This window comes from Globicephala melas, chromosome 12 (genome assembly GCF_963455315.2).
Source record: "Globicephala melas chromosome 12, mGloMel1.2, whole genome shotgun sequence".
Lineage (NCBI taxonomy): Eukaryota > Metazoa > Chordata > Mammalia > Artiodactyla > Delphinidae > Globicephala > Globicephala melas.
The window spans coordinates 19,573,875-19,600,916 of record NC_083325.1 but is presented as its reverse complement, the minus strand read 5'-3'; the positions used below and the strand labels follow the sequence as shown (position 1 = coordinate 19,600,916).

Here is a 27,042-nt window from a genome sequence, read left to right as displayed (position 1 = left end):
TTTAATCTCTCCTTTCCAAATTTGAATTCCTCTCAATTGGGTTATGGAGAGGTTTGACAAGGTGAACAAGTATAATTTGCAACACCAGTAGGATTTGAATTGGTAAAGAGAAAATTGTAGAATAAGGGTCAATTATAGTCACTCTTATAGCCTATGTTTCATATCATTAAAAAAATGGACTAAATTAAAATTAACATGAATATTCATGATGATAAATGAAAAATATTCATAAAAATGCTGGAAACTGAGAACAGTCAAATCAATCCTACCTGACACTGGCATATGATCGAAGATACATATATGCTATATGTATATGCATACATGTATGCACACAACAAATATATGTGATTTGACACTTAAATTTCTTGTTCCCTAAATAAGCAGTAATCAATAACTGAACAAATGGTTGACAAATGTGACATATCTGATTCAATACAATACAGTTTGGGGGCAAATATGGTGTTTATTTGTACCAAGCTATATATACATATATATATATATGTATATATATGTATATATATATGTATATATATGTATGTATATATATACATATATATATTTGTACTATATATATGTACTATATATATACATATATATATATTTGTACAATGTCATATATATAAATATATATAGATATAGATATAGATAATTGTGTTTTGTTGAGATGAGAATTACATTTTACTTGAAAATTTCTGTGTTCACTCTGTAAAAAAAAGTGTCAGTATTTTGTAATGGAATTAAACGTTCACTGAAACAAGCGTTGTACTTAGTTGTGTAGACTTGTACTTTAAACAACCCTTTCTGGGGAAAGAGTCATTTTTGTTATATCTTCTGATTCTGTCTATTGTCAATTCTCGATTATCTCCACTGATCAAAGTATAGTAGTAATGGGAAAAAATCTAAATTGCTAGTTTTCAGTTTGGGTTTGGAATCCACTTATGTGCTTCATTTAAACAAAAGGGTATGTGTTCAGATAACTCACAGCTGTTCCAAAGAATTTTATCCAGACCTTCCAGAGGGTAAGCCATTAAGTATTTGGACTTAAAGGACTTTTTCTCATCTGGGGAGAGTAGGAGAATCCAGATCCAGGGAAGTAAAATTAAAACAAACTTCAGATTATAAATCTGAATGGAGAGGTAGTGGAGATACTCTGTACCGATAAGAAAATTAAACAGGTATTTATCATTTTCAGAATGGCAGTAGTTCTTTGCACTTAATCTGCTAGTATGATGGGTTGTTGCATAATTCAATCTTTCTCCCAACAACCTGCCCGCTAATCTGTTATGATGGTAAACTATAGCCACTTAAATTCTGATTCCCGCGTTAAGTCTTCCTCCGGTACATCCGTGTCAATGTACATTGTCATTGATTTTTGCACAACACAAATTATGCAAACCTTCAGAGAAAAATAACACTTCAGTGTTTTTGCAGTGCAAATTCATTCTCCCAGTGTTATAAAAGTGACATTTAACAAACTCAAGGTATTATTTTTGGAAGAAATTGGAAATAAAATTTTTTATAAGAAAAGGAAAAAATCTCCTTGGGTGTCAGGCATCATAGGAAGCTTTATGTCTGTAGCACCACAGTGCAAGCTGTCTCCCTGAATTCAAATAATCTTGCACAAATGAGGAAGGTATACTGCTCTGCTATAAGAAGTAACTCTTCAGTTACATACTTAAAGATACTGATTCTAAACTTATCAAGATGGTCAATTCTGTTCACTGAAAAAAAAAATCAGTTATCCACTGATGAAATTAAACCAGTTGGTTATCTTACTGAATTGTTTTCTGCATAGAAAAAGACTTTACAGTCTAATGCTCTCATCCTAAAATAAGAAAACAGACTCTATTGTGGCAAAACTGGTATGTGAGCCAAGCAAGTAACTCTTTTGACCTTGACTGGAGACATGGATTAAACTAACTTGGATCTACTCAGTGGATTGATTTGATTGAATCACCTGAACTTGTGAGCTGAGCAGTTTCTATTTTAGTTTGAGGGCATCATTGCTTGTAAGAGTAGAAGGGGTTAGTGGCTTTAGGAGGAGTGTCTCTGCGTCAGAAATGTCAATGCCATTACCTGTCATTGAATCAATGAACTTTCCTTCCTTTGGGTTTTAGAATTTTTTCAAGTTTCAAAAGCCTCGAATTAAAAGAAGGAAGGCAAATACTTTATTGGTTAGTAATTAATGCCTTAGATTTTAGTTAATATTCTGAGGATTATTTGGCATCAAATGAATAGTAATATTTTGTGAAAACTTGGAAATTAGACACATGGGAGGTACCTAGATGAGGGGCAATGATTGCATATATCTTTTGATATCTATGAAACACAGGCAAACCTATTTAAGATATACTGGTTTGTACCATTTTCCCATGAGACAAGTTCTAATTTTGAGATATTGTCAATGTGTGATAATTGTCTGAGTTCATTCTAAGATGTTCTTTATTAATCTATAGTTTTAATAATGAATGTCTGTAGTAGTGTCTTAAGAACTACATCCCACCCCCCATTTTTAAGTAGTTTTGGATATGTGAGAACAACCCAGATCTAACTGTTCCCTTCAGTTGAACCAAATAATTATGAGAAACCAAAGCGTTGAGTGAATACCTTTATTTAGATACAGTATCTGTAACTCATTTCCTCTTTTTTGGTTTTCCTGTATACACTTCAATTCATCAGCTCTAGTCAAGAAATACATTATTTTGAATGGGTTACCTAAATCTATTGTTTTTTTTTTTGCTGTTGTTCCTACTCGGACATGCCTCAAGAGAAGATAAAGTATGAATAAGTTGATATAAAATATATAAATAAGTAAAAAAGAGAATATGAATGTTAAAACCATATACAAACATTATCTGGGAATTTCATTATTGATTTTGCACAAACTTCCATGACCTCAGATGACTCAAAATAAAGGAAATAAAAAGACCCCCATAGCAAAACTGAGACAGGAGTAATGTTTTTCTAGGAAAAGACCAGTGTTTCCATTATCCGTTCCTAATTTCTAACGACAAAATAACAATCAGAGTTCAAAGAAATGTATTTATTGCTCGTTCTCATAAGGATATTTTAATTCATTGAATTCAATGTTTCCATTGCATTTAAACAATGTAAAAGGCATGGTGCTAAATATTGGTTGGATGACAGAATTCAAAGTTCTTTATCTCTAATAGCAAATACTTTTTGTGAAAAGGATAAATTTTTCCATCCATTGTGCTTTTGTTAGATTGTGGAGTCTATTGTTTTCATTTTTTCCCCATTTAGTTTCTCATCTTACTGTTTAGCATTCTCAGCTGGAGTAGCAGGGTGTCTGTTGAACTACCTCTGTATTCACTGGTTTTCTTTGTTTACTCTATTCTAGAAATAAAACTGTGTTTAACTTACTATTGTCTACATTCTGTCCCTACCGATTATGTCAAATGCTTTCTGCAGCTTAATTTAAATGATTTATAAAATATGTCTTTGATCACAACCCTTAGAAGAGAAATATGTTCCGTGTTATGGCCCATGTATCTTACAAATAGGAAAGACTTCTGGATAAACAATGTGAAGGATTTGTTAGCTCAGATTTCTTTTACTGCTTCACAATACATTGTCTTACTCTATCTTGAATAGTCATTTTCCTTCTGGGCAATAAATATATTTTAAATATTTCATCCTAATCCTATTTTATTGAAGGCAAACTTAATTTAGACTTTAATCTTTTCTTTCATCATCAATACTGTATCTTATTTTATTGCTTTTCTCTGAATACCTTCATCTGTACAGATGTCTTGCTGATAATGAACTTGACTGGAAGTCTGGCTAGATGTTCTGTCAAATCTCTAAAATCTGTCTCTTGATCTCTTTTATATGTTTTCCTTTGCAAATCTATTTTGCAACTGAAAGAGAGTATCCTGGAGAAGTTCCAGGATATCAGAGAAGTTCCAGGATATCAGATGCTGAGAAGTCAGCAATATCTTCTAAGGACCATGTACTCTTTTAAGCCCAAGGTTCTATATGTGAGACACTATCTTAAGACAAACTCAAACATGATCTCTTTATCTGGGAACTCCCAATTCAAATCTGTTGCTATCAAAATTAATCGTATTCTCTTACTGTAATATTTCTCTTTAATAATAACATTTTGGTCACACTGCATTCCAACTGCCTGATCATGTCTCCCATGATAAATTACTTGGTAAATACATCTGCGGATTATTCTTTTGGAGTGTACAAATTATTCCACCTGACTTCTCAATCCTTTGCACTAAGAAGTTTAATTAAAACTTTTTTGTTTCAACAAACAAAAAGTTGAAACCAACCCTACATCTCTCTGGTCCAAACAAAATTATAACCAAGACTTCAATAATAAGGTCTCTTGACTGAAATCTTGCAATCACTTCATGTCTTGCCTTGAAGGGCTAACTCATCCATTTATGTGATGTCATAGGATGTATGCATCAAATCCATAATTGTAATAAGACTTAGTTTTCATAAAAAATGTCAAGAGGCTAGATCCTAAGAAGAGTTGGAAATTATTTGATCCAGGCATTGCATTCTGTGTCAAAGAAAATTTTGTTATTTTAACTAATATCATAACTAAAGACATTATTGTAATCAATCATACTAAATTTACCTAAAAAGTCAGCACAGTTCACCACTCTGCATCCATTTGATGCAGCCTAGTTTTGCATTGGGTTCCTGAAGACATGCTCCATTTCCAGATAAACAATAGATAATTAATTAAAAATACCAATAGATTATAATCTAAGTCCAGCTTGTTTTATTTCAATATTTAAAAAGTGTTTAACTCCATTTTATTCTAATATCTTAATGCTGGCAAAAGTGCACCTCCTTTGTTTGGTAGTAACATTTTTAAAGTGCTTATTGGAAGAATGGACAGCTGCATCATTAATCTTAAATAGTGACTTTTGTATTTTGTATGAAAGGTGAGATGACACAGATAAGTTTCTAATACATAATAATCATTTTTGAAACTGATTGATAAAAGAATTGGTAAAATAATAACACTTTCCCTACAGTGAAAAATCAGGAGATGGCTAATTTCTAAAGCCAAGCAGGATTATTATAAAACATAAAAAAGCAAGGATAAGCCAACTAGTCAATGATCTAATATGTAAAAATTGGAAGAAAATAGCTTTATAGGACCATTGATTGTGAAATATCACTCAATAAAAGCTGTTAAATATAGAATTTGAATTTAGACTTATTGAACATAAAAAGAGAATAATTCAGCAAGGAAAACATATGCACAGTATTATTGCTTCTTCTAGTAAGTACTAAAAAACCCAAATATAGGAAAATTTTCAATTTCATTCTTGCTTCTCATATGCCAATATTTTTCTTTTTTATTGTCTTTAATTCTCTAAAGACATTCTTTAAATGCCTTTAACATTTATTTTGAAGTAAAAGATGGGAGTAATGTTGCCAGATTCATAATCAGTTTGAATTTACTAGCTTCTGTGTTTCAAAATGCTCCCTAATCTACCAATTTTGTATAGTTTAAAATTGTGATTATTTCATCCACTTCGATATTTAGTGAGCTAAGAATGACAGGACTAGAGATAGAACTGTATTGGCTTAAAACGCCAGAAAAAAATCCAAATTAGGAATTTTGTTTATCTGCGTACAGAAACAGGCTCTGGGCTTTACCCATTTATGATGCTGTGAATTATAAGCTATTATTCTGAATCTTTACTGAAATATTTTCTGTGGAAAAAGGTTCACTTTTCATATATTCCACTGGGCAAATAAAGATCTGGCTTCCATGTGGATGGTTTCAGGATCTGTTTGCTCTTCCTTTTGTTTTATCATAATACTCACTTGACAACTTTGACCAGTTCAGTTTTTAAAGCTCTAAATCTACATTTGAAAAGAAAAAAAGACCTAGTGCTCTCCACATTTTTCTCCCATCTTGCCTGATTTCCAAAAAAAAAAAAAAAAAAATTTGGAATCAGGCTTTAAACAAAGCTATAACGCTATGACTATAGCAGAACTGCATGTGACGAAAATATTTGGTCACTGAGCATTACTGGGTCACCTAAACTTGACCTCTAAAAGTAGCAGCGTAGTGGACCTTGTGATTGTAGCAATATTGCCATTTGATTTTTCTCCAGGTTTGAAGGTCGGATCTAATTATCCCCTTTAGGTGTATGCTATATTTGGTATACATAGAAAAACTTAGTCAAGATTGTCAGTAATATTTTATATCAAAAATAACATTTTAAGAGGTAGAAATTCCAAGGGTAGAACTAGGCATTTGTTATTGGCTTATCTTTTAAATTGTGCCTATCACACAACTCACGCTTGAGTACAAAAAGGAACAGTAAAAAATAATTGCCATTCTAGCAACAATGAGTGTGTTAATTCCTCAGTGAACCCAATGGAAGAGGTAAGTATCCCTTTAGCACCATATACTGGCTGAGTGTGCTGAGGCCGAGAGCTTGCTGAAGGTCACAAAGCAGGGCAATGGAACTTCCTAGAAAGACATCTGACATTCCCCGTGTACAGTTCCAGGCATTAAAAGCTTCAGCCCTTGCTTTCTCTCTTGGTGATCTTCAATGCTTTAAATAGGGGATTCATCCCCTTTGAACCCCACTACAATTGTCCCTTACAATGCCTGACAAGGCGGGATGCTGCTTCATCCTCCTTCTCCCAGATGGTCCATTTATCTGTTCAAGAGAGCCAATGAGGAATCCAAATGGCCGGACTGCTTAATATCACGGAGCCCCACCCATATCTCTTTCAGTACATAATTCCTTCATAGGCCTCTTTCTCCCAATTACCCACTCCCTCTTACACCTCCCTAATCCCTTCCCAATAGGGTACGTTTTTTTTTTTTTTTTTCTCTTGCTCTCTCTCTCACTCTCTCTTTTCTGTATCTCTCGGAAATCAGACAGGAGTTCAGAGCACTTTCACTACCTTTTATGAGGTAGATTGTGATGTCATAGATGGGGGCAGGGCTAGTCAACTTTCTACCCACCTCCCAACCTGTGCTGAGGGAGCTCCGATCGGGTGTGGAAGCAGTGATTCTTCCATGGTGAGTAACTTTGCTTTCTGATCTAACCTGTCTCATTGTAAACATTAATTTTGAAAGCAGGGGGATGGGGTTTCAAGGAAGTAAAGATGTGACCAATCAAGCCCTCTTTACTTACTATTAACCAACTTTGGGCAAAGGCTCTACTTATTTATTCTTTATTTAAGTCAAGAATTCCACAACACAGATGTACTCTTCAAGTATGATCTAAACTTGAGAAGTTGAAAATGGTATTTTCATTCCTTTATTTCTCATTCTTTCTTCCCATTGGGACTGAAAGTCATTGCATATGTGGAATGAATCCATTCTGTAGTCTTTTAGTGAGCTTTCTATAAAGGAAGGCTAGTTAAGAAAGTGTATTCTTCTTCATTTGAAAGATTTCAGGATCACAGGATATCCTTTATTAACGTTTAGCCAGAGAATCAATCTGCTCTTCTAAAACTGTAGAGTAAAACTGTGAAAAAACTGATACATAAGAATTATCAACAAACTTTGTTCTGATATAAACAAATGAAAACTTTCAAATGCAAAAACTAAAGTATTTATTTTAAAAAAAGAGTCACCACTCTTGCAAGATTAAGGGTGCATCCATTTCAATGTGTCTCAACCAAATTTGCTACCTTTTTGTTGCATGTCATAACAATGATGCTGTTTTATAGGATTTCTTGGTAAAGAGCTGTGAAAAACCACTGTTCTTTGTTTCATCTGGGTTTCTATTATTACTGATTACTTCTTTTATATGCCATAGTATTTAGAAGGAAAAGATCAACTGGAGTGAGCGTGTTCCTTCATTTTCCTTGTTCTCTCCTGGGTACCTATTAAAATGGTTAAAATGTCAACTTTTTTATTAGAGGGGAAAGAAGGTTCATGGAGATGGTTACATCTTTAAGGGATGTCGAAGCATCAGGGTGGGTGTTTTTAAAAAGGTTTGACCATCAGAATGTGAGGCCCGTTACTTTTCATGGGGTGGGATTAAAAGTATCCTAGTTTGAATTATAGGTATTATGAAATGTGTTAAGTGGATATCATTCATTTTTTCAAATCCCTAGTTAACTAGGTATGTATGGATATTGGTATTGTAGAACTGGGGTACTTTAAAAGGAGGAGTCCTTTTATTTCCCAATGTTCAAATGTTTTAATGGCCTTTAGATTATGCATATGGAGCATATATTAGATTACATTATCTATTAATGTTCAGAAAGAGAAATGCTACTTGTATCTCAGTCTGTATACTCCACACAAACTTTTCTACTCAAGAGGATTGTATTAAATTGTTTATGTTTTACCTCCTTGCTAGATCTTAAGCTCAGTGAAGGGACCAAACCTCATATAGTCAATGCTGTTTAGATTTGCCCCCAAATTTAAAATTCTTGGACACCATAAGGAGGAGTCCTTTCTCATCAGTAGCTCTTCTGTTACGTGTAGAGCCTCTATCCTTCCCCCACAAGGGCTCTCCCTCTTTTCATTACCTGGGGTGGAGTGGTATCATGACTGCTGAAGTTATTTTCCCACCTAAGCTTTCTAACCTAAAGAAGCGACTGTAACGGTAGAGATTTCAGGCACAATAAGGAGAAATAGAGTCATAACTGGCCCATAGGAAGATTTAGGTGATAATCACCTGCAGTCAACTTAATATTACAATGTGGGTAACAATGCCAAAGTCTCATATGTTGGGTGATCCCTCTCCAATCTCTGGCCTACCTTCCCTTAAAAGTGCTAGACCCTGGAAACCCAGGTAGAAGTTAACCTTCAGTGCCAGAAAAATCTGATATCTAATCATAGCTCAAGTTTTTAATGTCTTTTGTCAACCCCTCATACAGCTGCCAGGTAAGAAATGCTCATATTATACAAACCCTTGGAATACAATCATCTTTAAACTTCGTGAGTTAAGAATGGTTGTGTTGTGCGCTTGTGCAAATTCAGAGAATCTATCATGGAATGCATTGTGCATGCACTTGTATACCCTCATGTGCATGTTTCATTTATAGTGATGTTCAGTGTTTTTATATCCATTTTGTATGTATTTGAATTATAATTTAAAATACATACATATATTGTGCTCCAAACAAAAGAGTGAGATAAAACAGAAGTTGCTGGTGCACTAGTCGTATTTCTGTCAGTGGCTAATTAGGTAACTCAAAGTAAATTACTTAGATCTCTTGGGTCTCAGTTTTCTCATCTCTAAAATGATGATAGATGATTTAAAGGATATATTCTAAAGTAATCCTGCTCTAAAATTCTATCATAAAATGATATATTTTTGAAGAACCGGTTTATGGCGAAAAAAGATTATATAGTTGATGAGACCTAATTTTTGTAGATGACATACAGTTAGTTTTTCAAACTAGAAAGAAAATTTCAGTCCAAACTAGTCTTAGAATGTACTCTATATCTGATGTAGTATTATTTGGTTAATGATGTTAGTGGGTCCTGTTCTTTTAAGCTGACAATATCAAGCCCATGATGATTAGCTGTGTGTTGATTTGGAGGACTGATTTGTTTTTAACTCCATAATTTTATGTTATTCTGATTATTTGAGATAAAGAAAATATCCTCATCCACTAGGTAATAGAGGGAGCTAGGCCTCATTGGGACTCTCAAATTCAAAATTACTTATGCAGTATTGCAGGAATTCCCTTGTGCTGTTGGGAAGAGTTCAATGAGTAGGTAATTGGTGGTTACTGAGCTATGTGCTACGAAGGATAAAAGACATGTAAGCCCTGGCTCCTACTCTTGAGGAATGTGCAACCTTTTTGGGAGTCTGGACACATGTCAAGTGACAACTTAAAAGTGAAGACATAAGTGTCAGAGTGGTCTGGAGTAGACTGGATTGTACTGGGAAGGCTTTGTGAGAAGCTGAGACCTTCAGCTAACTTTGAACAGAATGGTTTAGATTTGTGTTGTTTGTGTGTACATAATGAGGGCAGGTCAGCAAGCCCACAGAATTGTAAATGTTGCAGAGGCTATCTTGTGTTTAGAAATGCCACATATTGAAATCAAAAGTCTTTGCTAAGAGTCCAGCCCCATACCTTCCCAGAGCCCCCTACTCTTAATTATATTCTGACTTTATAATATATGAAGAGGAGGTGGCAAGTGACTGACTTGCAATGATTATTAAAATATAATCAGGCAGCTATTTTCTTAGTTACACAAGAGGTCACATGATCACTCACAGCCACGACTGAGGAAAAGAAATGTAAAAAAAAGGAAGGAATTATGGACAGAAGGAGGCTCTAGCTCTGGGACATTGTGGTTTTCTGAAAAAGGTGGAAATGGATTATCGTTTGGACAATCAAAGGGATTATCACTGACAGGTTTAGAAACATTGGATGGTCATGGAAATGCCCATAAGCTAATGAGAATCCATGTAACCAGGGTGATTTTCCAAAGCAAATGGAAGTTTCTTGCACTGAATAGGAATCATGTCAGACTCTGCTCTCAAAGAGACAATGATTATGCAAGTCTCTTTCCCTAATACACTTGGATTTGGGCATGACTTACCCACTTTGACAAAGCACACTTAGGTTTGAAAGCCTCTCTGTTGCTGGAGATTCATAGATGATTTTCAGTGTATACTTTGTATCACTTAGAGGGCACTGTTTTTGTATTTCTTGCCATCCAAGTCCCTTCCAAGTTACTACTTTGGCCTTTCTAACAGACAGAAATTCTGTGAGTAGACCTGCTTTATTACCTATCCCAGATTCTAATGACTTGGTTTACATCATTCAGTGAACGTTTTGTAATTTTCTATCATGACATAAAAAATAATTTCTAGAATATATTATCTCAGGAAATCACTTTCAAAAGTTAAATTGTCTATATGGGAATAATGAAGTAGTATGATCAAGGTCAGTTTTACAAAGCAAGGAATGTTCTCTTAGAACTAATTTTCCCCAAAAATTTGAAGTAGAACTTCCATAAATTTTTGTGGAACAATCTAGCCTATTAAAGGAAGTTAAAGATATTACAATTAGGTTTGTCCCAAGAGAACAACAACAAGGATGGCAACTCTTCTCCTCCTCCCCCGAAATATCCCTAGGAGTAATTTTAGAAATAGAAGTTCAGTTGGATTTATAATTCAACAAATATTTATTGAGTAAATAACATGTGATATTCACTGTCTTACGGATGGACATGGAAGTAGCAATGGAAAACAGACACATAATCTGTAAATGTAATAGATTATAATAATCACTCTCACAGAAATATATACAAAGTGATATGGGCATTCCTGTAGAGAAGGGGAAGAGGAAGCTTCATAAATGGGACAATATCTTTGAGTCTTCCCAGATAAATGGATAGGAACTTAAAGTAGAGGTGGAGAGAAATGATTATCCCAGAAGAGGTACAGAATGTCCATAATATTGAGGTGTAGGTGTATTCTATGCTGACCAGACATGAAAATGTCAGAGATGGGTGGAAAGATGGAAAAGAATCAAAGGTGAAATAAGAAAGATAGGTGGGCACTGGATATGAAAGAAAATTTTATGACCTATTCTCATTTTAGTGAGTGTCTCTCAAAATGGTCAGAGGATCATCTGCATGCCAAATGCAGAAAGAGGTGGGAGGAGACTGTTAAAGTGCAGAATCCTGGACCAGGCTGCAGACTCCTTGAATCAGGACTGTAGGGATTATGTAGGTTTTTGGAAACTGTACTTAACCCCACCTCCGACATGCCAGGTGATCCATTTTCACACCAAAGTTTCAGAATCTCTACAAGGCAACAGAATTGACTCATGGTTTCTATGTTCTTGGAAGAAGAATCAAAAAAAAAAAAAAAAGAATTAAAATATTAAGAATAAAAGATTTGGGAAAATAGGATAAAGGTAAGATAAGAATGTTCCTGAGAAAGTTGGTTTAAATTTCTGTTAGGTGTAAAAAAAAAACTTTCTAAGAATGGTGGGTTTTAAGTTTAAATAATTACTAAGTGATGTTATTAAATATAGCTTGAAGAAAAGACATGCAACTATATACACTTAAGGAACCATCTAGTTCTTTCATCATCATGGTCTAATGCAAGGAGTTAATCAAGTTCAGAGCTAAGTTGTTCTATAGCTCCCAACTCGTGTCAAGAGAAGGGACAGAGACAACAGTGCAGAGCAATATTTATTTCTGCTTGGTATTTTTTGGTAGAGCTATTTGACTGCTTTTTAATATTAATTAGGTGAACTCATTAAAAAAAATTATATATGTATATATTCCCATCGTGATGAGAAAAATCAAGCTTTCAAGCCATTGTAGGGTCTATGGTCTATGTTGAAAAATATTAATACCATAACTATATATTTCAATAAACAATCTTTTAGAAGTGCTCATTTTTTTATATATATTTTTTTCTTTATGGACAACAGTCATTATCCTACAACCACCAGTCTGTGTAGAGAGTTATACAAATGTTCAAAGAAGAGGGAGGCACTAGAGAGGTATTTTACATTTGACTAAGACATGAGAATGAACCCTGCTCTGGAAGAAGGTGGCCCTCTTATCACAGCAAGGAGGGTCAGTTCTGGATTTAACCCTCTAATTGCTTTGCATACAGTTCTCTTCCAGATTGCCAGAATCTTCTCTATTTTTTAATTTGAGAATTTCATTGTTTATAAGTTGAGAAATGATAGGGAATCTTGTTTTTTCTTCATATACATCTCTCTGCAGGTAATAGCAATAACTGCTTTGGTAGAGCTGGTGATACTGTCACATTTTAGAAGCAGTTAATTGGTAGGATGCCAGTGCCTGCCATTAATTGAGCAAATTAGTTTCAGCATGTTGATTTAAAAGAAAAAATGACTTTTTAAATTCTTACAGAATTTTTTAAACCAATCACATGTAGCTTTGTCATTGGGCCTTTATTATACCAACCCAGCCAAACATAACGTTGGGTAGTCCTTAGAAATCTGCCACACAAAATTATTTACCTTAAGGCCTAGCATTTTACCTGAGTAAAAACCAAGTCAGAGAACAGTGACAGCCACATGGTTTTGATGTCAGAGATCTGAAAAAATAAGTTACAGAATGTCATGTTCTCCCAAGGATGATGAGAATCCATTGGAGTGACCAGACCATGTGGCTGACAGGTCTTGGTGCTCCGGACTAGTGTCAGGCCTAAGCCTCTGAGATGGGAGAGCCAAGTTCAGGACACTGGACCACAGAAACCTCCCAGGCCCACATAATATCAATTGGTAAGAGCTCTCCCAGAGAGCTCCATCACAACGCTAAGACCCAGGTGAACCCAAGGGCCAGCAAGCTCCAGTGCTGGATGCCCCATGCCAAACAATTAGCAAGACAGGAACACAACCCCACCCATTAGCAGAGAGGCTGACTAAAATCATAATAAGTTCACAGACACCCCAAAACACACCACCAGATGCAGTCCTGTCCACCAGAAATACAAGATTCAGCCCCAACCACCAGAACACAGGCACCAGTCCCCTCCACCAGGAAGTCTACACAAGCCACTGAACCAACCTCACCCACTGGGGGTAGACACCAAAAACAACAGAAACTACGAATGCACAGCAGATGTAGGAGCAAGGTAAAAACCCACCAGACCAAAAAAAAAATGAAGAGGAAATAGTCAGTCTACCTGAAAAAGAATTCAGAGTAATAATAGTAAAAGGTTCCAAAATCTTGGAAATAGAATGGAGAAAATACAAGAAATGTTTAACAAGGACTTAAAAGAATTAAAGAGCAAACAAAAAATGATTAACAATACAATAAATGAATTTAAAAATTCTCTAGAAGGAATCAATAGCAGAATTATGGAGACAGAAGAACGGATATGTGACCTGGAAGATAAAATAGTGGAAATAACTACTGCAGAGCAGAATAAAAAAAAAAAAGAAAAGAATGAAAAGAATTAAGTCAGTCTCAGAGACCTCTGGGACAACATTAAACACACCAGCATTTGAATTATGGGGGTCCCAGAAGAAGAAGAGAAAAAGAAAGGGTTTGAGAAAATATTTGAAGAGATTATAGTTGAAAACTTCCCTGACATGGGAAAGGAAATACTCAATCAAGTGCAGCAAGAGCAGAGAGTCCCATACAGGATAAATCCAAAGAGAAACATGACAAGACACATATTAACCACACTATCAAAAATTAAATACAAAGAAAAAATATTAAACATAGCAAAGGAAAAGCAACAAATAACATAAAAGAGAATCCCCATAAGGTTAAGAGCTGACTTTTCAGCAGAAACTCTGCAAGCTAGAAGGGAGTGGCACAACATCTTTAAAGTGATAAAAGGGAAAAAGCTACAATCAACATTACTCTACCCAGCAAGGATCTCATTCAGATTTGATGGTGAAATTAAAACCTTTACAGATGAGGAAAAGCTAAGAGAATTCAGCACCACAAAACCAGCTTTACAACAAATGTTAAAGGAACTTCTTTTAGGCAGGTAACACAAGAGAAGGAAAAGAGCTACAAAAACAAACCAAACCAATTAAGAAAATGGTAACAGGAACATACTATTGATAATTACCTTAAATGTAAATGGATTAAATGCTCCAACCAAAAGACATAGACTGGTGGAATGGATACAAAATCAAGACCTGTATATATGCTGTCTACAAGAGACTCACTTCAGATCTAGGGAGAGATACAGACTGAAAGTGAGGGGATGGAACAAGATATTCCAAACAAATGGAAATCCAAAGAAAGCTGGAGTAACAATTCTCATATCAGAAAAAATAGACTTTAAAATAAAGACTATTACAAGAGACAAAGAAGGTCACTACATAATGATCAAGGGATCAATCCAAAAGGAAGATATAACAGTTGTAAATATTTATGCACCCAACATAGGAGTACTTCAACACATAAGGCAAATGCTAACAGCCATAAAAGGGGAAATCAATGGTAACACAATAATAGTAGAGGACTTTAACACTGCACTTTCACCAATGGACAGATCATCCAAAATGAAAATAAATAAGGAAATACAAGCTTTAAATGACACGTTGAACAAGATGGACTTAATGGATATTTATAGGACATTCCATCCAAAAACAACAGAATACACTATCTTCTCAAGTGCTCATGGAACATTCTCCAGGATAGATCATATCTTGGGTCACAAATCAAGCCTTGGTAAATTTAAGAAAAGTGAAATCATATCAAGTATATTTTCTGACCACAACATTATGAGACTAGATATCAATTACAGAAAAAATAAATAAAAAAATACAAACACATGGAGGCTGAACAGTACGATGCTAAACAACCAAGAGATCACTGAAAAAAAACAAAAGGAAATGAAAACACGATGACCCAAAACCTATGGGATGCAGCAAAAGCAGTTCTAAGAGGGAAGTATATAGCAATACAATCCTACCTCAAGAAACAAGAAAAATCTGAAATGAACAACATAAACTTACACCTAAAGAAATTAGAGAAAGAACAAAAAGACCCAAAGTTAGCAGAAGAAAAGAAATCATAAAGATCAGATCAGAAGTAAATGAAAAAGAAATGAAGGAAACAATAGCGGAGATCAATAAAACTAAAAGTTGGTTCTTTGAGAAGATAAACAAAATTGATAAACCATTAGCCAGACTCATCAAGAAAAGAAGGGAGAAGACTCAAATCAACAGAATTAGAAATGAAGAAGGAGAAGTAACTACTGACACTGCAGAAATACAAAAGATCATGAGAGATTACTACAAGCAACTCTATGCCAATAAAATGGATAACCTGGAAGAAATGGACAAATTCTTAGAAAAGCATGACCTTCTGAGTCTGAGCCAGGAAGAAATAAAAAATATAAACAGACCAATCAGAAGCATTGAAATTGAAACTGTGATTAAAAATCTTCCAACAAACAAAAGCCCAGGACACTATGGCTTCACACGTGAACTCTATCAAACATTTAGAGAAGAGCTAACACCTATGCTTCTCACGCTCTTTCAAAATATAGCAGAGATAGGAACACTCCCAAACTCATTATACGAGGCCACCATCACCCTGATACCAAAATCAGACAAAGATGGCACAAAGAAAGAAAACTACAGGCCAATGTCACTGATGAACATAGATGCAAAAATCCTCAACAGAATACTAGCAAACAGAATCTAACAGCATGTTAAAAGGATCATACAGCATGATCAAGTGGGGTTTATCCCAGGGATGCAAGGATTCTTCAATATATGCAAATCAATCAGTGTGATACACCATATTAACAAATTGAAGGATAAAACCCATATGATCATCTCAATAGATGCAGAAAAAGCTTTCAGCAAAATTCAACACCCATTTATGATAAAAATACTCCAGAAAGTAAGCATAGAGGGAACATACCTCAACATAATAAAGGCCATATAAGACTAACCCACAGCCAACATTGTTCCAAATGGTTAAAAACTGAAACCATTTCCTCCAAGATCAGGCAAGAGACAAGGTTGCCCACTCTCACCACTATTATTCACATAGTTTTGGGAGTTTTAGCCACAACAATCAGAGAAGAAAAAGAAATAAAAGGAATCCAAATTGGAAAAGAAGAAGTAAAACTCTCACTGTTTGCAGATGACATGATAGTATACATAGAGAATCCTAAAGATGCTACCAGAAAACTACTAGAGCTAATCAATGAATTTAGTAAAGTAGCAGGATACAAAATTAATGCATAGAAACCTCTTACATTCCTTTACACTAACAATGAAAAATCAGAAAGAGAAATTAAGGAAACAAATTCCATTTACCATTGCAACAAAAAGAATAAAATACCTAGGAATAAACCTACATAAGGAGACAAAAACCTGTATACAGAAAGCTATAAGACACTGATGAAAGAAATTATAATAATACAAACAGATGGAGAGATATACCATGTTCTTGGATTGGAAGAATCAACATTGTGAATATGACTATCCTACCTAAAGAAATCTACAGATTCAATGCAATCCCTATCAAACTACCAATGACATTTTTCACAGAACTAGAACAAAAAATTGCACAATTTCTGTGGAAACACATAAGACCCCCCAATAGCCAAAACAATCTTGAGAAAGAGAAAGGGAGCTGGAGGAATCAGCCTCCCTGGCTTCAGACAATATTCCAAAGCTACAGTAATGAAGACAGTATGGTACTGGCACAAAAACAGAAATATAGATCAATGGAACAGGATAGAAACCCCAGAGATAAATCCATGCACATATGGTCACCTTATCTTTGATAAAGGAGGCAAGAATATACCATGGAGAAAAGACAGCCTCTTCAGCAAATGGTGCTGCAAAAACTGGACAGCTACATGTAAAAGAATGAAATTAAAACACTCCTTAACACCGTGTACAAAAATATGCTCAAAATGTATTAAAGACCTAAATGTAAGGTTGCACACTATAAAACTCTTAGGGGAAAACATAGGCTATGACATAAATCACATAAATCACAGCAATATCCTTTTCGACCCACCTCCTAGAGAAATGGATATAAAAACAAAAATAAAAAAAATGGGACCTAATGAAAGCCTTTCCACAGCAAAGGAAACCATAAACAAGACAAAAAGACAACCCTCAACAAAGCAATTGACAAAGGATTAATTTTCAGAATATATAAGCAGCTCATACGGGTCAATATCAAAAAGCAAACAACCCAGTCAAAAATGGGCAGAAGACCTAAATAGACATTTCTCCAAAGAAGATATACAGATTGCCAAGAAACAGATGAAAGGATGGTCAACATCACTAATCATTAGAGAAATGCACATCAAAACTACAGTGAGGTAACCCCTAGCCCGATCAGAACGGCCATCATCAAAATATCTAGAAACAGTAAATGCTGGACAGGGTGTTGAGAAAAGGGAACCCTCTTGCCCTTTTGATGGGAATGTAAATTGATACAGCCACTATGGATAACAGTATGGAGATTCCTTAAAAAACTAAAAATAGAACTACCATATGACCCAGCACTCCCACTACTGGGCATATACCCTGAGAAAACCATAATTCAAAAAGAGACATGTATCACAATGTTCATTGCAGCACTATTTACAATAGCCAGGACATGGAAGCAACTTAAGTGTCCATCGACAGATGAATGGATAAAGAAGATGTGGCATATATATACAATAGAATATTGCTCAGCCATAAAAAGAAATGAAATTGATTTATTTGTAGTGAGGTGGATGGACCTAGAGCCTGTCATACAGAGTGAAGTAAGTCAGAAAGAGAAAAACAAATACTGTATGCTAACACATATATATGATATCTAAAAAAAAACATGGTTCTGATGAACCTAGGGGCAGGACAGGAATAAAGACACAGACAAAGAGAATGGACTTGAGGACACAGGGAGGGCGAAGGGTAAGCTGGGTTGAAGTGAGAGAGTAGCACTGACATATATACACTACCAAATGTAAAATAAATAGCTAGTGGGAAGCAGCTGTAGAGCACAGGGAGATCAGCTCGGTGCTTTGTGACCACCTAGAGGGGTGGGATAGGGAGTGTGGGAAGGAGATGCAAGAAGGAGGGGCTATGGGGATATATGTATACATATATCTGTTTCACTTTGTTGTTGGGCAGAAAATAGCACAGCATTGTAAAGCAATTATACTCCAATAAAGTTGTTAAAAAAATATGTCATGTTCTCTTAAGGTAGATGTTAAAATTATAAGCAAGGTATTGCTATTTGATGTGAATTTGGAAACCAAGTCTGTCTTTTATCATCTGGGAGATATTGGGTAACATTGCTGATCTCTGAGCTTTTGCTTTTGATTTAGAAATTGGAATAGTAATACCACTTAGAGGGACAACAGGACGATTGCATGTAGTAAATGCCTCAATTATTATTAAACTAAGATACATTGAGGGCTTAGTATGTTCCATGCACTGTGCTAAGCATTTGAAATGCACTCTGCAATGTGTTTTCAAAATCATTCTGTGGAAGAGATACTGTCATCCGCATTAAAAATATTAGGAAAACGAGGTTCAGAGAATTTAAGTAACTTCCTGGAGGTTACAAAGTTAGTAGTTGATTTACTGTAGTGCTTCCAGGAAGACTCTCTTGATATTCTCCCACAGTGTGATGTGTTTTCTATCATTGCTGGTATGGAATGCAGTGTAGGAACTTATTTAATTTTATATATATATATATATATATATATATATATATATATATATATATATATATATATATATATATCCCTAGCTAGTCTGTGAGCTCCATAAGGATAGGGAATGTGTCTGAATGTTCTTATTTTTTTCCCTGATTTCTTGCACAATGAGCACATAATGTGTGCTTAATAGGATAGCTTCTTGGCCATACCTTTTTCCATTGTAGTAAGTTATCACACTGAAAAATCCTAGTAAATGATTCTTAAGTTTATCATTCATTCATGCTTGCATTCATTTATTCCCACATGAAAACACCTGAGTTTATTTTAAATACTGGATTTCAAAGTGCATTGTCTACCTAAGATTTAGGGCCCAAAATCAAGTAATTAATTTTTTTAGCTAACTTAATTTTTGAAATTTACTTTGTTATATTTCCTAGTACTTTAAGTAGACTAACAAAAAAAAAGAGTATGGTATGGAAACATAGAATTTCTTTCAAAACAGCTGAATTAATCAAATTAATCATTTATTTAAAAAAAGGAATTTAAAATAAGGGCTAAAGTGACATGGCTTGTTTCATTTGCCCTCCCACATGAAAGTTATGTTATATTAAAATGCTAATTATATTTAGATGTGAAATATGACTTTTTAATTAAGTATCCTAAATTATTAATGCCCAATAATAGTATTTATAATTCATGTATTTTAATTAAATTTAGATTCAGCTACATATGATAAAACATCAAATATTTATTTCTCTCTCACATAGAATAAGTCTATAGGTGGTACAGGGCTGGTATAGTAATCTCAGAGTCATCAAGGACCCCGACTCCTTCTGACTTTATGCTCTGCTCCACTTGAGGAGCAGTGGAGGCTTCTGTTCTCAAGTTCATCTTTTGGTCCAAGTTGACTGCTAGTGCTGCATCTTCCCATATCCCGTACAAGAAGAAGAAAAGAGGTGAGAGGGCAAAATGGTGTGCTTCCTAGCTGTGTTAACACCCTTTAAAATATTTCCCAGGAACATCTGTACCCCTACCCCAATTATGTCTACGTATATCATATGACAAATCTGAAAAAAATGGGAAGAATTGGGCATGGAGTGGCAGTTCTTACCCGTCTATACTCTCCATTCAGTGGCACACAAACTGACTTCTGACTTCTGGTAGTTGCTTGATCCAGCTGAGCCCCATTTTTCTCAACTGTAAAGTGAAAATTACATTAGTATCTACTTTGTTGCATTGTTTTTAGTGTTAATGTGTGCCACAGACCTAGTACAAGGCCCAGAATGTAGAAGTACCGAATAAATCGGTAGCTAACTTTATTTTTCATTACCTTGTCTCTTCCCAAAGATGATGGTCTTTTTGATGATGTAGGTGCCCTCTTGCCCTCTTTCATCATGTCTACCAATCAAGCCACTGGATATACAGTAGTGAAGAATCAGCCAAAGTCTCTGCCCTCATAGAAATTGCAATTTTTTGTCATTGAGAGTCCTGAAGGAATCACTACAGAGAGGTGATAGCTGAAAATACAGAAGGGAATGACTTCAACAGAGAAGTGCAGTAATGATTCTTATATTTCAATCTGTAGAAGAATCACATGGGTAGCAAATAAAAATGGAGATTCCTAGGCTTTCCCTTCACAGTTCTGAAGCTCACGCCTGAGATCAGGAATCTGTATTCTATTTCTAAACGTTCTGGATGCAGATACACATGGATCACACTTTGAAAAATTCTGGTCTAGGAAGGAGGGAGGAGTGAGGCTATGGTGAGAGCTTCCCAGGGCTTTAAGTCAGTTTCGACCCTTTCTTAGACCTCATGGCTTGTCTCATTAGGCTATTTCATTCTAGCTTAGTCTAAATAATTCTTAGTTGTGAGAAGTTGTTGTGGTTGTTCACTGTATAGTATGTTTGGCAAGATCACTGGCATTTCCCCACTAGATGCCTGTAGTGGGGAAATTGCCCCAGATGAGCACCATAGATCTGGTTGAAATCTCGATTTTTCACCTAGAATATACATACTATTTGAAATGGAGCCTTTTATTTCTTCCCTCTGGAAGGGTGGAAGATGGAAGATACAATGGTTCCAGATTCATCTGCCAAATGCCCATTCGTAGCCTGGCATCGGGGTGTGGGTGTGCATTTTTCTAGAAGCGAGACTCCTGAGAATCCATCACGGTCATCCTCTGGCCATAAACTTCATACATCCTTTTAAGATCTCCATCCATCTTCCTTGTTGGTTACCCCCAAATATTCCTGTCTTAGAGATACAGGCATTTCTACTCTCAAAGGCAATTCAGGGCTCTGATAAGAATGTGTTTAAAAGAAAGTTAAGTGAATTTACTTCAGTTTCTTGCTTTTTACAAACAAGGGTATTGAGTTTAAAACAATTCAATTTTTTTTTTTTTTTTTTTTTAGCGGTACGTGGGCTTTTCTCACTGTTATGGCCTCTCCCATTGCGGAGCAAAGGCTCCAGATGCGCAGGCTCAGTGGCCATGGCTCACGGACCCAGCCGCTCCGTGGCACGTGGGATCGTCCCGGACCGGGACACAAACCCGTGTCCCCTGCATTGGCAGGCGGACTCTCAACTACTGCGCCACCAGGGAAGCCCAAATCAATTGTTTTTATAACACCTTTTTTTGTTAAACAAAACATTTTCACATATTACTTTATTCTCTCTGTATACTTTTTAATCCTTGTATGATGAAATAGATAATAAGTACCTTTTTAAAAATAAGGAAGAAAAACAAAGTGATAATTTATATTTTTTCCTTTAAAAATAATATTAAGAAATGCATCAGGCCAATGGTCTTGAGATTCAAATTAATTATGTGAGTGTTTTTGAGATAATATTTATGATACGTAACTGCAATGCTGAAATTAATGCTAGCTGAGCCCTTGAAACCAAGCAAATTATAGGTAAACATTGAATATATTTCATAGTTTAGCATTAATTCATTTTAAAGAGAAGGTTGGAGAGCTGTAACAGGTGGTGACTCTAGATGAAACAGAGATCACTCTTTCTTTCAAAGCTGTAGTTGTAGTGTATTTGAAATATTTACCATGGCAGTTTTTAGTGTATCAGGTAAAGAAATAATGAGGTATCCTTTAAATCTTATAATAAATATGGAGGTGATTTAACTTTGTCGAAGGCTAGATTCACAGGGACTACAAGTTAGGGATTGTGCCTTGAGGAAACTTTCATCTTAGTATTAAGTATGATTTTCAGTAGGGGCAAGATACTGTATCAGACTCTCTCCAACACTTTAATGTTTATCTTTGTTCACTGGTTAAAAGTTGTCATTTCATTGGAAGTTTACAAAGTGCTTTTTTTTTTTTCAAAGAAGTTTTCCAATTTCATAGATTTGAGGCTTGCTTTCAAAGGAACCACTAATATCCTTTCTATGATTTTTGGCAATACTGTTATGCATGTCCAGTCTTTTGAGGATACTTTGTCCTTTAATCTGTGATTTTGAAAGTTTCTTGTATAGCTCAACCTCTTTTGCAAGAGAACAGACAATATGTTGTCCATCCGTAGAGGTTCTTTGTTGGACCAAAGAAATAATATTTCCAGTTTTAGATTGAAGGGAGCCCTCCGGTGTTTTTGCTGTATTTTTCCTAAAGTACTCACTCCAGGAGAAACAGATTATAAGGTTCCAAACCAGGCCAAGCCCTGGCAGGCACTTGTAAGGGGACATATTCTAGTTTCTCAGGGGAACCACCTTAAATGCTCTTTATTTCTTATTTTATTCAAAAACAATTGGAGCTGCAGTGTATTATTAAATACACTACACCTGGGAACAGAAGTCATACACTTAAAATTCCTGGTAATTGTCTTATTAGCTAGCAAGTTACTTTTCTTTAAGCCTCCATTATCTCATGTATCAAACAGTAAGGATAAAGGGATGTATCATTTTTTGGGGGGGATAGAGTGAAGATTAAGTGATGTAAAATATTGGCTGGGATGCTCAATATATATTGAATCTGGAAAATATCCAAAGTACATTAACCCAATACAGAGAAGTATTAGTCAAATTTCATCAGTAGGCTGCTCTTACAGATCAGTTAGAGGCAGCCTGAGCTAAGAATCCATCACCCAACTGACTAAACACTGGGGACGTATATACCCAATCCTACTGTGGCTTATGTGGTGCTAGCAAGAACATGACAATAAAGGGACAGGAAGTACTTGTTCATAAATAGCAAGAAGTCTAGTTCTGAGACAAGACTTTCACATGCACACAAAGTCTTTGAAGACAAAGCAGCAAATAAGTAACTAATTATTTCATGCCAGCAAGAAATGTAACAGGAGTTGAGCTGCAATCACCAAGGATAGCTCCATGGATGCTCATATTACGAGAATGGTTTATCTTTATTTTTTGGCTGACCTTTATTTCTTTTAGGAATGTACTCCACAGTCAGTTTTTGGGTCCCCGATAGCAGGTTCCTCTGTTACATTTATTTTGAGAATGACATTTCCTGAGCATTCTCCAAAAAAGGGAAAAATTAGATGGTAACTAGACCACCTCACCCATATTTCAGCCCTAGTCATCCCCACTGTCAGGTGGAAAAGAAAGCTTACCTCATTTTGGAAGTACCTTGTTCTTGTCTTGTTAAGGCTTATGGTACTCTCACCCTGGGCGTCTATTGGAATACCCTTCCCTGTGCAGACTTTCTTGGGCCTGAGTTACCCAGGTGGTCCAATAAATTATGAGGAAGATTCTAAAAGGACTCACCCAAGGTACCCAGAACTTATGTAATAATCTTTTATAGTGACATACTTATTTAAAATTTTAAAAGTTTACTTTTAAAACTGGTGAAAATATATTGGTATTAATAACCCCATTTTACAGCTGAAGAAGCAGAAGCTCAGAGAGGTTACAAGAGTACCCCAAACTTTCCTAGTCAGCAGCTAGCACAGTCAAGATTAGAGCCAATTTCTCTTTGTGCTGTTGTGCTTTGTGCATTTGAAGGATGTTGCTTGTCCCTGTCCCCCTTAGACTAGTAGTTGAACAAGAAATACAGGATATAGTATCAGTCAGATAGTATACATGATGGTAACAACTAAGATATGTTGTGTTCTTAAAAACTATGTCAGCCTTACATCATATCATGGTGCCCATTGTGTGGTTGAGTAAAAGGCTTTGTTGTAGAAATTTAGAATAAAAAAGTTTTTTTCATAAACTTTGTGTAAATAGCAAGTGGTATATGTGGTGGCTAGTGGGAAGGAGAATTAGATGTTGTATTTGATCAAGTTTTCTTTGAAAATGTAAGTGACTTTTTAGTGGCTGGCAAGAAAACGAGTTAAGTAGAAGATGAAGTCCTTACTATGTGCCTAATTCATATCTCATGTGAATCGTGATTGCAGGACTGGAAGTTGGTGTGACCTTTTATTCCTTTATGACTTAAGGAAATCCACTTCATTACTGCTTGGTCACATGATTCACATTTATGAATAGTTAAAAGCCACCATAATTCATACTGAGCTCCAGATAAATGGAACCAATAGCCAAGAATAGAGAGTTCAGGGCAGGAAAACACTAAGGTGGATTTGCCTGGTCAAAGAAGATTGCATGTAGTGTGTCACGTGGGTAAACTGAAGCTGAGTTCTACCAGATATGAGTTTGTGAACCCAAGTTCACGAAGAACTTAATTTTTCTCTATTTCCTTTTATGTAAAGAATGAATGATGGTATCTATCTTATACATCTTAGAGATCATTTATTAAGTCCCCAGAACTATACCTAGCAAACATAGCTCAGTGCTTCACAGATGCTGGTACTGTTAATGAGAGAGATGATCCTTAAAGAAAGCCCAGTATTTTATACACAGAAAGTAATAAACACAAATAATTGAATTATGGATGTTTTCTGAGCAAAGGATGATCCTGGAGCTATACCACTGAGGGGAAGAGGTCATAAGACTTGTATTGTAACTAGATAACATTTACTTTGTATATTATGTCCCTAAATCCCACTGTCCTGCTAATATTTTGCCTTGGGTACTCTTCCATGGAAGAATAAACAGATTGATGACATGGGGAGTTGGGTACTGGACTAGGCATTGTGCCCTACCTTTCCGTCTTTGGACAAGCTTTGTCGTCTCTTACTTCCTCATCTGTAAAGTTGCAATTATTCAACAACATTCAGCAAATATTTATGGAAGACCCATATGCTGGACATTGTTTTAGGTGTTTGGGATATAGCTTGGGGTGAGGGACAATAAACCCATGAAAAAAATATTTGTTAGATGATGACGAGTGTATGAAGAAATACTAAAATGGAAAGAGGAGGAGTTAATGGTGGGAATGGAGTTGCAATTTGGAAAGAGAAGTTTTCACTGAGATACTGATATCTGATTAAATATCTGATGGAGTTTAGCGACCAAGCTTTACAGGTATCTGAGGGAAGAGCATTCTAGGCAGAAGAAAAAAGTATAAAGGCACTGAAGGGCAAGCATGACTGGTCTGTCTGAGCAATAATCAAGAGAGCAATGTTTTATTTATTTATTTATTTATGGCTGCATTGGGTCTTCGTTGCTGTGTGCGGGCTTTCTCTAGTTGCGGCAAGAGGGGCTACTCTTCGTTGCAGTGTGCGGGCTTCTCATTGTGGTGGCTTCCCTTGTTGTGAAGCATGGGCTCTAGGCACGTCGACTTCAGTAGTTGTGGCACGTGAGCTCAGTAGTTGTGGCTCATGGGCTCTAGAGCACAGGCTCAATAGTTGTGGCACATGAGCTTAGTTGCTCCACGTCATGTGGGATCTTCCTGGACCAGGGCTCAAACCCGTGTCCCCTGCATTGGCAGGTGGATTCTTAACCACTGCACCAGCAGGGAAGTCCCCAAGAGACCAATATTTAGTAGTGGAGTGAACAACAGAGAAATCAGAACTATTGGTAACCAGATTTTATGACCTTGAAGGCCACTGTGATAGTCTTGGATTTTACTCAGATTGAGATGGGGCACCATTGGACGATGTTGAGAAGAAAAGCAATATTATTTGAGTTTATGTAACAGGACTATTCTGGTTCCTGTTAAAGGGAGGAAGATATTGAAACAATCTAACAAGAGATTCTGTTGGGGCTTGGCCATGGTGGTAATAGTGGAGAAGGTGAGAAAAGGTCAAATATTGGATATATTTCAAAGATGCTGCTGACAGACTATGATGGAAGATTGGATGCTGGGTCAGAGAGAACAAGGTGTAATATAAAATTCTGGGTTTTTAACCTAAACAGTTGGAAGAATTGTGTTGTCAATAACTGAGATTAAGAAGACAGTGGGAAGAGCAGGTAGCTCATACCTGTCACTGGAATGTTGGGAAGAGTCATTAAGAGAAGTCTGAAGAAGCTTAGGTTATCCTCTAAATGTTGAGAGGTCTTTGTGAAAGTAAGAACTTTTGCAAGAACCTGAAGTAAGATCCAGATGGAAGTTAAGTACTTACAACTCACTGTGTTCTAAGTAAGATAGGAAAACTTCACCTGAACCTGTGACAATGTACACAGTGAACACTTGGAAATTAATTAAATATGTGATGAAACTGGTAGTGAGTTTACATCTCACAATGAGAAAAGTAGTGGCCAGGAAAAAAGATACTCAAAGAATGTTTCAAAGTAGGCAGAAAAATGTATTCAATTATGAAAAGCCATGGGTTAACTGCTCAAATTTAAAACTAATTTAATTAAAATTACTGACTTTAAAAGATGCATTATACTGAAGACCTCTTATGAGCCCTTGAATAATGATATCCATTTCTTTTTGTTGTTATTCTCATTTCTGTAATAAAAGAAGAGTTGAGGGCTTCCCTGGTGGCACAGCAGTTGAGAGTCCACCTGCCGATGCAGGGGACATGGGTACGTGCCCCGGTCTGGGAAGATCCCACATACGGTGGAGCGGCTAGGCCCATGAGCCATGGCTGCTGAGCCTGCACGTACGGAGCCTGTGCTCCGCAACAGGAGAGGCCACAGCAGTGA

The 27,042-nt window shown here is 35.9% G+C and overlaps 1 protein-coding gene across 2 annotated transcripts in view; it reads left to right on the top strand.

Annotated features, from left to right (window-relative positions):
- Positions 1–27,042, top strand: part of CTNNA2 (catenin alpha 2) — a 1,193,101-nt gene that overhangs the window by 1,152,976 nt on the left and 13,083 nt on the right. Inside the window, exon 18 of one of the 2 annotated variants that reach the window (XM_030837530.2) lies at positions 6,899–7,042. The exons of the other annotated variant lie outside the window; for it this stretch is intronic. Coding sequence (XP_030693390.1) covers positions 6,899–7,042 — 144 coding nt within the window. The remainder of the gene's footprint in view (positions 1–6,898; positions 7,043–27,042) is intronic. 2 annotated transcript variants of the gene reach the window in all.